This window comes from Toxotes jaculatrix, chromosome 18 (genome assembly GCF_017976425.1).
Source record: "Toxotes jaculatrix isolate fToxJac2 chromosome 18, fToxJac2.pri, whole genome shotgun sequence".
NCBI lineage: Eukaryota > Metazoa > Chordata > Actinopteri > Toxotidae > Toxotes > Toxotes jaculatrix.
This window is the reverse complement of record NC_054411.1, coordinates 10,565,695-10,583,175: the sequence shown is the minus strand read 5'-3', so window position 1 is coordinate 10,583,175 and position 17,481 is coordinate 10,565,695. Positions and strand designations below refer to the sequence as shown.

Genomic DNA, 17,481 nt, shown 5'->3' with positions numbered 1-17,481 from the left:
CTCTCCCAGCCTGCACCTGTCAGATTAGTCTCACATCCTCAGCTGCCACTCCATATGATACGCCTCCTTACCGCCCAGAGCCTGCATGTCATCTCACTTTGCATGTATTTATGCGTTTGTGCATGTGTGAAAGGGGGAAAGAGGCAATGAGAGGGCAATCCCATGCAGAATGTGGGTGTTTAAAATTTTAGTGTGGCTTGTTGTTGGTTCCCAGTGTTTCCCTCACATTGCAGCAGGATTTGGTTTGGTACCATTAACACGCAAACCCTTAAAATGTAGGATTAACACCTCCAAATCACTGGATTATTCGCAATCCCAAAAATTGAGACCTAACTCTGTGAGGGGATGGAGAAGATGGGTTTGCATCTCCATTGCCTGATCATTTTCAGGCCAGCACCACAGAGGTGTCATGGCTGCCATGCTCTGCTCCTGCTTGTCTGAGACTGCACTGGAAACAGTTTTGTGAGCCTGTAAGAAACTGTGACAACATTGCCATTAATCAATACCATCAGCTCACATCATGCCAAAGGATTAAGGCAAGATGGTCCGAGTCCGGGGCGGAAGGTGATGGGGGTCGTGGAGGCTCCACCATTGAAAGCCTCCCTGGTAGATGGACTGGAGCAGCTGAGGCGACAAGCATGTGACGAGAGGGAGAAATAATAAGCATCACAGCAGTTTTATCTGTGTCGAGTTCGCGGAGATAACAAGTTAATCCCGGAAAAGAGGCTACACTTCTTTCAAAATAAGAGAGTCACAACTGCGCAAGACTTGCAGATAGAAAAAAAAGGCAGGGAAACAAGCAAACAATTTGTTTATACCTGCACAGTGAAATAATAATATGGCAGAGAGTCTTTGCTGGTAAACACATAATAAATTGGTGTAACATCACATTCAGTGATGCTGGTTGCTAGTTTCATTTCTTACAGCTCCTTCTGAACACACGCTGAAGGGCCTTTGAGCAAAACACTGAGCCCGAAATAGTTCCTGATGGTTAAAGGACAGTACGCTGCAAGGTAGCTCGCCTCCACTGAAATACCCACCCATTAAGGGCACATTGTAGTGTTTTGGACAAACGTGCTATACAAATGCAGTAAATTAACCACTCCATTAATTCAACGTTTCATTACAGAAAAGCATATTTGTAGCAATATTTTCAAAATAAGGGGGTGTGATTTTAATGGGTGAAATTGTCCGAAGAACTTTATTCTGGAAATTGCAACCGGAAATCGGGTTTTAATAGTTTAACTTGACACTGCACTGGCATATTTTTCTATGACTTAGCGCAGTGAAGGAGTGAAAAACTGTACCGCACCAGACGGAATTAAGCAGGAGCAGCATCTGGAGAGCCCAAACTGTGCGTACAGTCCATCCCAGAGACATCGAGACAATGGGTGTGTGTTGGCGCGTGTGTAAGAGAGAGCCGCTGTACGTCTAGAAAGGATTTAATAAGCGCCCCCCCTCCCTCCTCACCGTTGCCCGGTCAGCCACCAATTAATTTATCGGAGAGTAAAACAGTTAAAGAGAGGGCGGATAGAGAGCAGTCGGTGGAGACTGTGGCGGCTCTGGAGAGCTGTCACTTTCTCTGTGCGTATGTGTGTATGTGTGTGTGCGGAGAGGGATTATCATTACGCACGTTATGCGGAGCGCAGTTTTGGTGATGCATTCAGTCGGGAGATGTGCAGCGGGGAGAAGTGAGCGTCAACGCGGACCTTCAGCGGCACAAACAGCCCAGTAGCAGGACAAGGGGATCCCGCTGGTTTTGGGTGCACCGTTTCTGCGCACATCACAGGATTTCTGCTAACCGAGTGTTTTTTGTTTTTTTTTTAATTTTTGATCACTGCTCCCTCGCCGGTGCAGCAAAAGTCAAAGATGCGCACCGCTGAACAAAGGATTTAGGGGAAACGATAAAGAATCCCCACCACATTTTAATCCTGACACCCCGGTGCGCTTCGTGTCCCCCGTTTGGACTTGCCAGGACTCGGAATTCATGCCGATTCTGTCTCTGAGGACAACGCACACGGGCTGAATAACCGGGTTCCTCTGGTCTGAAACCCGGAGCAGGAGGAATCATCTGGTCTGACCGCGTACAAGTCCATGTGGATGGAGAGAGAAAACGCAAACACGGCGAGCGGAGCTCATTCCGAAATGTGACATTTTTTTTATTCTGTCTCGCTAGTATACCTGACAACTGTGCATCTGCCTTCGACCTCGATCGGATTTGTTTACAACAATAAAGGTACGTGTTGCTCAATATGTAGCCCATAGGATATAGATTAATAGAAACAGGGGGCAAGGGAGCGTGATATCCTTGTAGACGTGTATGCGTGATATATAGTCAGTGAGCAGGACATTAGCTGGTGAATCCAGCGGGGATCTCTGTTTATGTGAATGTATCTCTCGGTTCGTGTTGTGATAGGGCTGTTTCAGGGTTTATCACCACTGAGGTGGAAGCTGCATCACTGACAGCCCTGGGGAGAAAGGCGATGTCGATGCACCAAATGCATAGGTGTGTGAAGCGGAGGGGGCACGCAGTGTTGTAGACGTGTTGCAGAAATGTACATTTACGCACAGGGTTTGGCACACATGGCCTTGACCTCTAGGAGCATTTGACTAAACCAAGCTAAGCTTAACTAAAGACACGTCTAAAAACTGATTGGCTGGTGCACATTTTTCTCACGAGGATGAAAAGGTTGGTTTCTTTTTGTAGCTGAGCCTCCACTTTCATCCCACAATACACTGGGATATTTTAGCAGTGTCAATCACTCCTCCATTCTTTAGTTTAGAGGTTAGATGTCATTCTCTATTTTTGGATCTCTCTCTCTCTCTCCCTCTCTCTCACACAAACACACACACACACACACACACACCTCAGTAACAATGGTCTTACTGCTGCTGCCTCAAACAAACACTCTTCTGGAACCCCCCAGGGACCCTCCCATGTGGCTGGTATTGTTAAGAGATGGTGGGGGGAGTGGGGGGGCTGAAAAAAGAAAAGAAAAAAGAGCATTCTCCAAATGTGTGTTTGTATTAAGCTGCTCCTTAGGTCAGCTAAAACCAAGGGTGTCCCCTTTACGAGACGTGTCCCTTCTATGCTGGCCTCCTAAACCAGAGGCAGGGCTCTGGATAGGTTGTCTAACTCAGCAAGAAACTGCACCTAAATCCCCACTTGGGTCCAATTAGACAAAGGAACGTAGTATGGAGATGCATGTCAATGTATGGATTGGTCAATAGATAGATGATACATGAGCCCCGAGCCACTGTCAGAGCAGTATTTGTGTACTCAGAAAGCTCCCGGGTCTATTTTGGAGTGTTCTGTTTTCCGCCATTAATCAATATTCAGTAGAGTGGAGCTGTTTATTCTCAGGCTGTGCTTTCACGAGTTAGTTAGCTGCCTCTTGGGAAAAAGGATGCTACAATATCTCCTCAGGGCTGATGCCATATGTACCACGGTTGGATGAGTGTGTGTATGTGTGTATGGCCTCTTTATGTACACATGACACAGCTGAGTGTTTGAGCTGGAGTGCAGATTTCACATACATGGGAACTTCCCTGCTTTTCCATTCATATGTGCATTTGTGTTCATGCGCCCAACCCTCCGCTCCCCACACACACACACGCTCCAGGCACAAGACTCGCTCCAATTCTTCCTCCGCACATCCGCCTGTTCCTTGTTTCTCTCGCTCCTCTTATCACTATCACACTCTGAAACTGAATCTGATCTCACTGGGCTCCTGTGATCAACCTCCCCCTTCATCCATTTATCCCATCAGTTTATCTACAGTGGAAAATGCTTATTGATATCACATGGGAGCAGACCACATGACACTGGAGGTCTGTGTCTCTGCTTTCAGGTTGCATTTTTGGGTCCAAGATGCCTCCACATCTGACTGACCACGCCATCGTTTGTTGATGTAGGAAGAAAAAGCAAGTAGAGAAAGGGGGGTTGAGATTAAACATTGGCACTGTTAATTGCCAAGTCAATTAGCATATGGTCCCGCTGTGAGCCCAGTCACATGGTAATGAGGCCTAATTAGGATGGCCAGGGATGTCTGAAGAGGCTGGGGAAAATACTTCCACTGTCAGTTTTTTCATGATGACACCCAGGAGGCTGATGCAGTGAATGGACCACCCCTCCTTCGTCTCGCCATTCAGTATGTTCCCTTTTTTCCCCCTCTTAGGCCTGCTTTCTCCTCCTCAGTCTGAGTCTATTTTTTTTCCTGAAACTAGTTCCTTTTCAATATTTTAGTGCACCCACACGTCATACCTTGACGTCTAGTGCCTCGCTCGCCCTCTTTCTTTTTCTTCATCCCCTTTTATCCCCCTCTTTTTATCTGTCACTACCAGCTGCGAGAGATTGCTGACGTCACTCTGGAGGGTTAGAGATGTGTAGAGTAGAGCTAAGTCCATCAAACTAATAATTTCATGAATTCACAGGAACAGACATAAAAAACATGACAATCTATGGCATACTTATGATCCAATTTACTGTTTGTGTTTTCTTGTGTTTATCTATGCACAGAAAAGTATTTAAGGTTCACTTTGTGCATGAGTAGCTGTGATTTCAGGTTTGTTGCACCAGAAATATCTTTCTCAAAATGCAGACTTGGAAATCTCATGTAATTTGCCTCAAGTTCAGGGTTTACAACAACCATGTGTCCTGTCAAAGTCTCCTTGAGAGAAAAAGAGACTTCTATCTTTTCTGGATAAGAGCATGTCTATATTATGCTGGTTGAATTTTAAAACCTTTGTCCTTTTTACTGAGTTTAGGGAAAAAAATGCAAATTTTTCTGAAAACTACACTTTTCTCAACCGAAAATAGAGTTTTTCCAAAGCTTCTGAGTGGATACATCTTAAAAAGCTGCTGATGGTGATGTCAGAAATGTACATGTAAAGGAGACAAAAAGGAGATTTGCCAGTGAACCAGCTGGTCAAAGAGAAACATGAATCAGAGAACTCTGTGAACCTCCTATATTTCATGTCTGTAGAAGCCTAGATGAGTGGTCCTGTGGATTTTTTTTTGACCTGGATTAGGATGAGGGGAATCGTTAGAGCATCAAGCTAAGGCTTAATTCATTGTAACCTACAATCATTTCTGTTTCCGACCAGACTCCAATGCTAGAAGCTCCTTCAAGCCAATTATTCTCACTTAGACAAAGCTGGTAGAGCTTGAGATAGATATTATAAAAGTATTTAAAAAGTTTAAAAGACCAGTCAGCAATGGCTCTGATGACAAACTTCGCCATTAGGGCATACAAGCTTATTTAGAAACACAATTGTGTTTTTAATCCAAAGTAACAGTGAGATGGGACTTGTAGACAGACTGGGTTAATTTATGACTAATACAGTGTCTTTGACATTATGTAAGCCCAGCTACTGATGTAAGATGTAAATTTATGCACTGTCAGAGTAGGAAGGGTCTGTTAGTGTTAGAGAAGACAGTGGCTGGAGTAATGAATGGCGTCATCAGAAAGCAGATGCCAGCACAGGACTCACAAATGACCTGCTCACCTCAACAGCTGGATCAATTTGTTTCCAGCCATATACCTACACACTGATATAGATTCTCACTCTCTCTCTCTCTCTATCACACACACACACACACAAACACATTTTCTCCATTATCGTCCCAGAAGTTTGAATCGAACAGTGGGAGACAAAATGAGAATTGAAGCGAGTTGTCAAAATGCAATAATCCTCCCAATTATCACCACGGTAATTAGGCAGCATCTGGTCGTGTGCTATGCCTGGTAATTGTAGGAGGTTGTAATTGTACAGGACGGCTCGCTAGATCCCTGCCTATCCAGCCTGGAGCAGATTTGAATGACTGCAGTGCTGCACATTTGCAGTCTCATGCCTGTGTTCCTGTTGTGTGTACAGCAGGGCTATAAGGAATGCATGCTGCATACCTGCCACATTCAGCTTTGTGTGAGAATGTGGTGCCTTCACACACACACATGTATAATACATGCCACCAAACTGACTGTTATATTTACATGCAAATAGAGTGAGCACACATGGGCATTGTGCCAGCCTGTGTATATGTGTGTGAGAGTGACACGTGCAGCATGCATGCATGTAACCCCACTATGTGCAGAATACAAAACTAAGATGGACCTCTGAGTGCCAGCAGGCTGCTTGGCACTGAGGAAGATGATGCCTGAGAAACAGCAGCCATGCAGCAGAACTGGCAGGAGCTGGATCCCTCCCCCAGTTACATAAGATACACAGCAAGAATAAAGGCAAGGGGTTGGGAGGGAAGGGGGTGGGGGTAAGAGAGGAGACGGAGAGGGCGCAAGAGAGGAAGAAGGAGAAGCCAAAATGGAAGGAAGAGGGGAGTGTTTGGGATTAGGCAGTGGGGTGACAAGAGGGAGAAAATGTGGGGAAAGGAGATGTGTGAGGCACATCTTTCACAGCACATCTTCAAATGTAGCAAAGAGATGAGAGTGCTCTGGCTGCTCTGCCAGAAAGGTGGCATTGAAATCTGAAAGAAGAGAGGATTTTTAAATGGAGGGGAGGACAGAAATGGCTGCATGGAGCAGGAGTGACAGAGAGCAAAACATGTCTAGAAATCTGGGAGGGGTGGGGAGGCTGAGACGGTGGCAGCATCCTCTGTGTGGCACAAAGCGGAAGGCCAGGGGCTCTCCCTCTCTCTCTCCCTCTTTTGACATGACTCATTAGTGAGAAGCAGGGAAAAGGACTCTAGTGTTCATGGCATGTGTGCCAGGTGTGTTATGTTCTGTATGTTGTGAATGTTTGCATGAGCAGTTGTGATTTTGCCCATGCATGTCTGTCTGACTGCGTAAATGTGATCATGTGTGGCCACTGGCAGTCCTCTGTGTGCATCCTTCAGCTTTCAGATTACCAGTCTGCCAAGTCACACTCAAAAAGCAGCCAGGGCAACCATCTGTGCAAGAGGGACTGACTGGGTGAGAGGGTGAGTGAGTGAAAAAGTCACTAGTGTGCGGGACACAAGCTCCAGGCTCTCCATGCCCCTCCCGCTACTGTTTGGTTTTACAAGCTCTGTCAGTGACAAAGAAGGCGACGAAGAAAGACAAAACTAAAAGTATAAAAAAAGACGGAGGAGGAGCAGTTAATCTGCTCGGTTTGTTGTAGATGAGTGAGCCTTTCTCTCTTTGTCTCCTCTCCCTTTTGTTTTATTCCTTTTATTTAGAGATGGGGCGCAACCATGGTTATCAAGAGCTCACTAGAAAAACAACACGATGTTAGGAGTGAGCTCGTGTTTGTCAGAAGTGAGTGTGTACTTGTGTTTGTTCCACTTATGCAGGTATGCATTTTGATAAGGTGTTAAGTGTGTATAGAGCTCTAGCAATATGTTTTTGTGTGTGTGTGTGTGTTTTTGGTGACTCATCCCTCTGTAAGCACTGATTGATGTTAATGTAGACCAATAATAACCAGCGGCTGTGTGCTGCAGCAACAAGGAGGGAAGGAGACGACAGGAAACAACAGGCTGAAATAATGGCAGGAAATGAGGGAGCGGAGAATTTTAGTAATGAAGAGGCGTGAAGAAGAATTTAGGAGGGTGTAAATCTCTCAGGGATACATGAAAGAGCTCCAAACAAATGAATATGCACAAACCACACATATACTCTCTCTATATAAATGCACACATGCATCCTTCACTGTTTCACCCTCTGGGACCTCAAATAAATAAATAATGATATTTCACAAGTTGTAAACAACTGCGGCCTTGAATATATATATATAATTTTTTTTTTAATGAATATGAAGACAGACACATCAAAAGCTTGTAAATGAGTGGATGGACCAGCTATGCCGGCAGCTTATATGTCTACATTTGGGGAACGAATTAAACCACTTGCTTTTATTTAAAATGAACACAGAAGCCATATGGATGGTTTCCGGTCTTTGATTACATATTGTCACATACTGGATGTGAGCTCAGTCACATAATAATGCTAGATCAGTCATATTTTTTTCTCTCATTTTCATTGCCCTTTCTTGTGCAAAAGATGCTTGCCAGATTGCAGCCACGTGGAGTCATGGACAAACTTTTTATACTAAAATAATGTTACAATCTGCAATAACTTATTTTACCATATCTTCAACCTTTAAATTGTTAAAGTTAAGTTAGTAGCAAACAGTTTACAAACAAATCCAGCAGTTATGAAGTCATTTTTTCTGGCCACATGTGCCACTCTCATTTTAGTTTTATTTGGTTTCTACCATCTCCTGAGGCAAAGATCTGGCTTGCTGGCTGCTAAGCTGTGTTCATCAGCTAGTTGCTAACTGTGCCTGCCTGGTATTTGATGCTGAGCAGGTAGTGAACAGTGGGTTTTTTGAGCCTTTTCCCTGAAAACAGCTGCCTGCTGTGGCAGAAAGCGACACTTGCGAGAGCAGTGAGAGTGAGTCCAAACGGTTGTGAGCCGGACAGCTGAGCAAACAAACTCTCTATAAAGCTCTTTAAAGACGAGTGAAACGGCAGATTCAGGAGGGTTTGTCACAACCTCATCGAAAAATCATAAGTCACATGTATCAAAGGAACCAATCATACAGTCAGCATTAGTCTGAGTGTATTTGCTGTAGGTCCACCAGACCTCTTCACACTTCTGTCCCTATTTTCCTTGTGATAGATAAATCACAGTATCTAGGCTGTCTCCTTCTCTCTGTCTGCCCCACTTAATAAGCTACATGCTGGAAGGACTGTGTATGACCCCTAGCCCTTGCTGATGAGTATTTAAACCTAGCACTCTCCCCTAATGGCCTGACCATGTGACTTTCCCTGACTTACTGGCAGAGAGAGAAAGAATATGAAGCTGACAATATCCAATGTCCTTTATGTGGTATGTAAATATTGTGGTACAGTCTATTTGTGGACACTGGGAGATTTTTAATGTCAAAACTAAAGCAAGAATAAAGTACTCTGAAATAAACAATCCAGAGTGTGGCTTCAAGCACAGAGAGCATGGAAAAGTGTGTCTGTGTGCTCTTTGTGAAAGTGGATTGTTTAATACACTAGGAAAGAATTTCTGAAAGCTTAGAGATGTAGCAGAGAGACAGTTGACAATAACCTGGCAAGAAGATGTGTTTTAGTGTGTGTGTGTGTGTGTGTGTGTGTGTGTGTGTGTTTTTTTGTGGTGCTTTAAATACAGATCATCCTGCCATAAAACACCCAGCTTGTCAGGTGAAACGACAGCACTGATCATCCCAGCAAAGACCTCAATGAAACGAAAGAATGCGTATTTGTGTGTGTGTGTTTGGCTGTGTCACAGTTGTGATGAATAAAGAAAAAGATAGACTGAGACAGCACTGATTTGGCTTGCATGCTGTTGTTTTTTCACCGGGACACTTCTCTCAAAAGTACACAAGTGTTTGCACTTGTGCTCGAGGCGCTGTGTATTTGTGTGCAGTGTATTATGCATCGTCTCATGCCTTGCTAGACGCCCTTAGATACCTGATAGTGAGTCAAACTGCTTGTACGCACTAGTTCCTTTCTCTGTATCTCAGTTGTTTTTTGTTTTTTTTTCATAAAAATATGCATGATGCTGCAGCTTTCCTGTCAGAGCTCTGGCAGCCGGTTCACTGGACTAGACCTGAAACTCTCTTTGGAAGCTGTGTAGGTGTTCTGGCTCTGACCTTACTGCTTTGTGAATGAACTGAAGGCAGCTGATCTGGGCTTTTCTGGGTTTGTAGCTATTTGTAGTGTATGTTGTTTATTCAAAGGTGTTGCAACAAGACGAAACCTTAAACCATTTAAAAGGTTAAAAAAAAAGGCAGGACTATAGGCTGCTAGTGGTGAAACAGGATGTGTGTCTGTGTGTTTTTTGTGTTTGGGAAGGCTTCAGTCATTCACCCTGCATGAACTACTGTCCTTTGTTTTCTCTCTAAAACACAGCAGTGGCTGATTGTCTGTATTGTCACTCGCAGGCGGATGACTGTGGGAATGAGTGAGAGCTCAGCTCTGTAGCCTTCCAAACATTTATGACCAGAATGACTCACTCTTTTTCTCTTTCTTTTCTCCCCTTTTCTCCATTTCTTCTTCTTTCTCCATTTTTCCCTCTTTGCTCCTTGTTCTCTTCATCATCTCCCTCTCTGTCTTTTGTTCTGTTGATCTCTTAGAGATGGCAATCCTCCCGGTCCATCTTCTGCTGCTGCTGACTGTGGCTCATCGTGCCAGGAGTCAGGACTCTGAGGACTCTGAGGCTCTCCCGAGAGGCTGTGGTTGGGGTCTTGTTCGTCCCTACACCCTCCTCTGTGATCTGGACTCCGTATGGGGTGTAGCTGTCGAGTCTGTGGCTGCTGGTGGGGCGCTGGCTGCCATCTTACTAGCCCTTGTCCTGCTGTGCCGTTTACGCCACATCAGCGAGGCTGAGAAGCGCAGCGGCGTGGGACCAATCCTCCTGCTGCTCCTCGGCATCCTGGGCTTGTTCGGCCTGAGCTTTGCTTATTTGATTGAACAAGATGAGTCGTTATGTCTGCTTCGCAGAGCCCTTTGGGGTCTCCTGTTTGCCGTCTGCTTCTCCTGCTTGCTGGTGCAGGGTGTACGTCTGCGCAGGCTGGGCCGGGAGCGTCGGAGCCCTGGTGGCTGCGCCCTCACAGGCCTGGCGCTGGGTTTGAGTGCCGTGCAAGGCATCATTGCTGCAGAGTGGCTACTTCTGACCGTGCTGAGGGAGGGACGAGCTGCCTGTCAGTACCTGCCTCTGGACTTTTCACTAGCCTGCAGCTATGTGCTAGCTCTCCTACTAGCTGCGCTGACTGCTGCCTCCTTGGCCCTGTGTGGGAAGACACGTCAGTGGCGCTGCAATGCCATCTGGCTATTGGTGACCTGCCTGCTATCACTGCTGCTGTGGGTGGCCTGGGTGGGCTTCTATCTGTACGGTAATGCCTGGTTGGGGAGGTCCCCGGACTGGAATGATCCGGCACTGGCCATCGCTTTAGTGGCTCAGGGCTGGCTGTTGCTGATCTTCCATGCAATTCCTGAGTCCCACATCTGCCTGAGACCCCCGCCACAGCCCACTGCCCCAGACTACTTCGACACCTCCCAAAACTCAACACGGATGAGGGAGACCAGCTTTGATGAAGACATCCCTCTCTCTCACAGGCAGTTTGTGGAGAATCAGGGCTACGGATACAACGACGAGAACACTGCAGGTACAGTACTATCCATTATTTTAAAGCAGACAGGCGTAATATGTGGGGACAGGCTGTAGGAGGAATGTAGGCCAAAGTGAGTAATAGAACGCAAAGACATTTGCATATATGCCTGAAAATAAGCGCAGGAGGAAATATATGTGGTGCAGGATTACACAGCAAGTGTTACTTTCTTCAAGAGTGATGTGGTGAGTCACAGTGAGTAATCGTTGTCCTCTACTTTGTCTATTCCACGCCAGGCTTGAGGAGCGGTGGTGGTGCCGGGCAACACAACAGTAACACCGGTGCCAGGCCCAGCGCCCCTTTCCGCAGCAACGTCTACCAGCCCACTGAGATGACCATGATCCTGAACGGGGGAGCGGTGAGTACATCCTCCCAGTCACAGGTACACGCCGCTTACACGCCGCTCTCTCATTCGACCACGCCGACAAGACTGCATGCACATTTGTGCGTTCCAGGCCATATGTCATTGCACAAGAATGAGGGAGAGGTGTGAGTGTGTGCGTGCGTCACCACTTTGTGTGTGCATGTTCATGTGCCGGTGTGTTGTATTTTGTGGACGCATGCATGGATGGGTTTGTCACAACATTGATTTGTGTACAGGTGAGTGTGAGAGAACGTCCATGTGCTCCTGTGTGTGTAAATAAGCCGCAATGCTATCTGTGAGCGATGTGACTGTCTGCCGGGCCTGTCACGCCCTTCATTATGCAGGATGAATGGGCACTCTGGCTGGCACAGGTGAACCGCTTTCCAGCCACTGTGTTATGAATTAAGCCCGCCACACAACAGCACAGCACACCCGCTCACAAACCACTGGAGGCTAAAATGCTGAAGCAACACTCTCTTCTGACTAAAAGATAATTTGTTGTCACTGTTCCTAGAGATTGTAGCTAGGCATGCTGATTTAGCTGACAAAGGGAATGCAGACTTCTCCTTAAGCTGCTCTGCATAAAACAGAATTAGTTGCACGAACAGTGTTTTTGAGCTTCCATTTGAAAGGTGAGCTTACTTATATTTCATATTTAAAACAAAGAGCTTTGCACAAGGCATAAGAGACATTTAATGAGAGATTCAGCTTTTAACACAGCAATTTTAAAGGATGAATGTAATGAAAAAGATGGAAGAGCAGAGAACTACCGGTAAATACATATAATAAAGCTGGTAAGAGTCGGGGCAGGTATTGTATCTTCTGGAGATTTGTTCCAGCTTTGCAGAGCGCAATGAGCAAATATAGCGCTCCACGGTTTTCCTTAAAATCTGGGACAGACAGGCACCAGATGACAAGAGAGACTGAAAAGGTTTATGTTAAAGTAGAAGACGGTCAGACAATGGTGAAGGTTTGCTTTCAGAAAGGGTGGGGGGTGGGTCACGTAAAGTGAGATATTCTTCAAAAACAAAAACAAAAAAACGTATTTCCTCCATTTATTTATTCATATCAATATGATAAATTACTAGCAAGTGATGTATTAGAATGAAACTTATCAGGTTTTCCAAATTAACAGTGGTCTTGTTTCAAGGAAGACGTTTCCAGTAACTGAGTCGTCATATTCTGTGATAGACAAATATTGTATTTGTCTATCACAAACAGGCTACGAGCAGCAGCCTCTTTGAGTGGAGAAACCTGAGAGAAAAAAAATCACTCGCTGCTGCTTGTAAAGTCTAATTACTGTGAATGCACAGTAACGCTTGAAAGCAACCTGAATAAACTTAACATTTTTAGAACTGTCTCTTTTTTTCTCAGGATTTTGGCAGTTTGAAAGGCTCAAGATGCTATGCAGAGAGATTTTAGCGAGTAAATAAAACTGAGAGCTTAATAGTGAGGAGGGGTGGGGAGCAGAAAAAAAACTGACTTTCAAAAGTAAATTGCAAAGCAAATTACGCCCTTGCAGTCAGATGTATTGTCTTTTGAGATTTGTAGACAAACATGAGTAAAAAAAAGCATGCATGGAAACATTGCTACTGTAGTTACGGTACGCACTTGTGTAGAGATGGATCTCAGAATATATGATGCTGTCCAGATTGTTTTTCATTTACAAATGTAATTTTTTCTTCTATAGGTACCCTCTGCCCCTCCAACCTACACGGGAAGGCAGCTGTGGTGAGTGAGAGGACTGGAAAGAGGATTTGTGGTGGAAAAATGAAGAGAAGAAAGAGGATGGAGAGGTTGAGGAGGGAGGGGTCCGGGACGAGGGGACTGCCTGGTTGGACTGGACTTAAAACATGGATACCAACAGGGCCCTTTCACTCTGTGTACAGACTTTAACACTAACTGTGTGCCAATCAATTATTATGATGTATGAGTGTGTGTGAGACTGAGAGAAAGTAGGGTATGGAGGACAGAGCTAAAGCTCTTCTCGCACACAAATCTCTATAGAAGGATTTAAAAACTCAAAGTGCGACCAGCAAGTAGCAAAACAAAACACGCGCTGACTCAGATCTGAAAATATCAACATGCAGTATTCTTTTTCTTTTCATGATTTGCTCCCCTGAGACTGCAGCACTGTAAGCATCCTTGAAAACTGTGAAATCTATCGCTTTTTCCTGCTCTATCTCTCTTCCTGTCAGTCAGGATGTCTTTTCTGGTGCTCGTCACAATGCTGGCTCTTGAGTGGAAACATTTGGCTCTGTCCTCCATCCATCCACAGCGTAGGTGAAGACAAAGCACATGGCTTAAAAAGAATCAAACCTCTGTGGGTGTGTATGTACAGTAAATGAGAGAAGAAAGTGTGTCTGTTCCCTACATCTCAACTCAGCCACTCCAACAAACCTCCCTCTCCAGACTGTTACCCCCTCAACCCCTGCTTGTTTCCTCCCTCTCTATCTCTGTCTCTGGTCTGCACATCTCTGTGACTTTAATAAATAACTCCTCTCACCTTGCCGCATCCTCCCACCTGCATGGACACTTTGCAAAAACAAACTGTGAAACCCCAAACTGCGGTGGGAAAAGAAATTCCCAGTGACTGCAGACATAACGAAAGCAGCCTGGAGCACCTGAACAGAGGGATTGCAAGCTGCTAATGAACTGCTGTTAGATATGCGATGGAGTAGAGTGGATTCTGATTGGACAAGGACGGCGTCAGTCATCAACAGGGAGGTGTCGGTTCATAAATCTAGGTCAGACTGCTGTGCTGCTCTCCCACATCTCCAGTGGCCACTGGCGGTTTGAACCAGCCAGGAGAAACTGTCACTTTACATCAGCAGGAAACAGAGCGAGGAAATGAAATGATCTCCTGTTCTTAGCTCCTCTATCTGTGTTTGTTTGTGCGTACGCTGTGATTTTAAGTGTGTCGGGAGTTGACGGGAAAAATTCAAAGTCAAGGTTGCTTTCTGGTGCTAAATATTCCTCCTCACAACGTCCCAGTGGGGCACAGAACTACAGGAGCAACACTGATGCAGACACAGTAGTCAAACTGTGAGCGACAGACTATATATAGAGCTGTGGCTGGTGTGTGGAGATATCCTAGACCCTTAGAAAGATCAGATTTACAGTGTAACGTGGAAAGAAGAAGATAAAATGCAAGATGAGGAGAAGGGGGGTCGGGAAGAGCAAGGAGGAAGGAGGGAGCAAGAGACAGTCCGGGGGGAGTCCATGCGACAGTGAAATCTCTGTGACTTCCTTTAGTCAGCCACCGATCTGTGTGAGAAAATGGCTCCCTGGCCTGTCTGTGTGTGTTTTTGTGCATGATGTGGGGGCGGCCGTGCTGCTCTGCTCTGTGTGGTTGTCGTCTCTATCTGGTGAAGCGCCTCTCCCTCCTCCTCTTCCACCTCATCGTCCTCCTGTCTCTCTGTGGTCGGCTACAGCTCAAATCCCTGTGCCAAGAAGGACTCTTGTTTCACTGGAGTCTCCATTTCACACTTTCCCTTCATCGTGACACCAGCTCTCTCCTTCACCCGAGAAGCTGTGTACATAGTAGTGCTGTAAAGCTTTGCTTGCTTGTTTACTTTTTTTTTTTTTTTTTTAACTGTAGACTGAGTTTAGACACCAGTGTCATATGACCCACTGGAGAACTGACTACTGCAAACTGTTTGCTTTTTGTTCATACATTTGCTTGTTGTTATATTATGCTTTTATTTTTCTCTTGCTGGTGTCTTTTACTTTTTTTAAACTAGCTTTTTGGAAAAGTTTTGCCAACACTAGATATGCTTTTATTTTTCTGTTTGATTAATGTTCAAGGAAATTATATGATTTGTCATTTTTTTGGATTTATGTTGTTTATACCTCCTGCGCAGTATTCTCAGTAAAGACAGCGGTCCACTCTCTGCTCTAACAGTCACGGGGATACAAACATTCGTATTTTTATTTTTTCAGACAAATGATAATGGCTGTGAAATTTTTTTGGCACTACGTGCAGTAAACAATGACGTATGCTGCAATAGAATTATAAAAAACAGAGCAGGGAGGGCAGAATAAACTAACTTTAAGCCCACCAATCGTCATTCTGGTGACCCCTGGTCTCAGAGCAACCCTCGACTAAGAAAAGATTAAGGGTCAACCCTTCACTGCTAATGTATGTTTATGTCTTACCCACTGGCTATTCTAAAATAGGACTGGTACTAGCAGGCCAGCTCCATGCCCAAAGAGAGTTCTGTTTGGGTCGACCCCAGGCAGAAACACGCCCTGGATCTGTAAGTCGTACCCCATGAAGAAGAACTGTTCTCAGGATTTTGGATGGTCAGAGACAAAAAGCTCTGGAGCTGAGGGGGGAGTTTTCAATTCTTGTGATGTTTTCACTCAATGTGGAGTACAAAAAAAAAAAAAAAAAAGAATAACGTGACTTCGTAGATTTGCACTTGTCGACTACCTATCTGTGCATGCTTATCACCATTTCTACATGTAAGACCTTTCTCAGACGTACTTTTGAATACTAACTATTTATGTAAAGGTCATGTGACAGCAATCATAACTTCAGTGTACATCAGATGACACAATTAATGTCTGTGCTTTCTTAAACACAAAAGAGAGCTGGTTTGTGAGAAAAAGTCAGGGGGAAATGGTCCAAAATAGGAACAAAATACCAACATCACCGGACCTAATAATAACTTCCTCCATTAGTTTGAAGACTCGAGGGGAAAAAAAAGTGAATCTTCCGACTGATATTGTCTCTGTGTTTAAAATCAAATAGACTGTGGTGAAATTTGCACAAAACTTCTATATGTTAAGTTTGTCATCCCTGGGCAGCCCATTTGAACACCCATCCTCCCTGGGTTTGACATGTCCTTGCCTGTCCTCTCCTAATTTGTCTTGCCTTCAGACTGTTCCAGTGGGGCAGCTGACAGGGGTTATATTGGTTTTCACAGCTGTGACTGTGCAGTGACGCAGCATGCCTATGTATAGAACTTGATTCCCCTGATTAGAAAAAGAAAAAAAACAGTTAACTCTCTTGTTTCTGTAACTGATTCAGGAAAAAAAAAGTTCAATAAAAGTGTCATGTTTGTAGTTAATTTTAACTGGATGTGGTGGGTTTTTTTCCCCCCTGGAGTGAAGCTGGATGATTCTAAAGAGTATCAAAATAAGAGCCTGACAAATACTGACTTTTTGAGGCTGATACAAACATAAATACTTGAGCACAGAAAAATCTGAAAACGATATATAATCCAATATTCTCCTCAATATCACCATGAATTTCAAGACTCTAAGCCCAAATTCTCTTTATAGAGTAACAGTTCACATATTTGAAAGGTTATGAACAATGTTTGTCATACTGTTTAATAATGGTGCTAGTGCAACTTAAAATCAGAGTATTCTGAGCCCAGATAGAGCAGAAATGTTTCAGTTTTAGTCAGGCCCTCTGTGTATAAACACTGTTGTGTATACACTTCCACCTTCAGCCTGGAATTGCAGCCCAGAACCAGTTGTTATTTGGCTTTGCTCTGACAGCCTGGTGCCCACTCCCTCCTGCTGCTGTGTGATCCAGTTTCAGTCGGGCCCAGTGCTGCCAGACTCTGTGGAGCTGGCTGCACTATCAGATGTCCCCAGGATGAAATGGGCTGTTTTATCACTTCACCCAGTGGCAGCTGTCTCCCAGGCATCCACATACCTGCAAAGGGAGATACATGACCCTCCTCATGCCTCACTGTGAGGCGCTGTGCCTCAGTGACTGGAATGGTCAAGAAAGTCATCCGTCACAAGATCGCCGCCTTGCTGGTCTGCAGCCTCACTGAAGAGGAAACCACAAGTATCCTCTCAGGTACGCTGGCTTCAAGGAGTGATGGAAAAATGCCAGGAGTGCACTTTATTCACTCAGTTTAATTGACACACAGTCAGGAAAAGACAGTTACAACCTGCACAGTCTTTTAGGTTGGCATGAAGGAGAGCAAGGAACTGCAGAGTCTGTTGAGCAGAGTCTTTTT

The 17,481-nt window shown here is 44.9% G+C and overlaps 1 protein-coding gene across 2 annotated transcripts; it reads left to right on the top strand.

The window, feature by feature from the left end:
* Positions 1-1,300: 1,300 nt before the first annotated feature.
* Positions 1,301-16,552, top strand: gprc5ba (G protein-coupled receptor, class C, group 5, member Ba). 2 transcript variants are annotated; one of them, XR_005896387.1, is made up of 5 exons: positions 1,301-2,236; positions 10,099-11,130; positions 11,370-11,491; positions 13,188-14,490; positions 14,527-16,552. XR_005896387.1 is itself a non-coding variant. In XM_041063289.1 (4 exons), the coding sequence occupies exons 2-4, from the start codon at positions 10,101-10,103 to the stop codon at positions 13,230-13,232; spliced, it is 1,197 nt and encodes a 398-aa protein (XP_040919223.1). In that variant the 5' UTR covers positions 1,301-2,236; positions 10,099-10,100; the 3' UTR covers positions 13,233-16,552. The 2 variants fall into 2 exon arrangements, 1 of the variants encoding a protein (XP_040919223.1); XM_041063289.1 differs by having other exon boundaries at positions 13,188-16,552.
* Positions 16,553-17,481: the final 929 nt, after the last annotated feature.

Coding starts and splice junctions, on each gene's coding strand:
- gprc5ba (XM_041063289.1), top strand. CDS start 10,101: ATGGCAATCCTCCCGGTCCATCTTCTGCTGCTGCTGACTGTGGCTCAT. Junction 11,131..11,369: donor CAACGACGAGAACACTGCAG/GTACAGTACTAT, acceptor ATTCCACGCCAG/GCTTGAGGAGCGGTGGTGGT. Junction 11,492..13,187: donor TGATCCTGAACGGGGGAGCG/GTGAGTACATCC, acceptor TTTCTTCTATAG/GTACCCTCTGCCCCTCCAAC.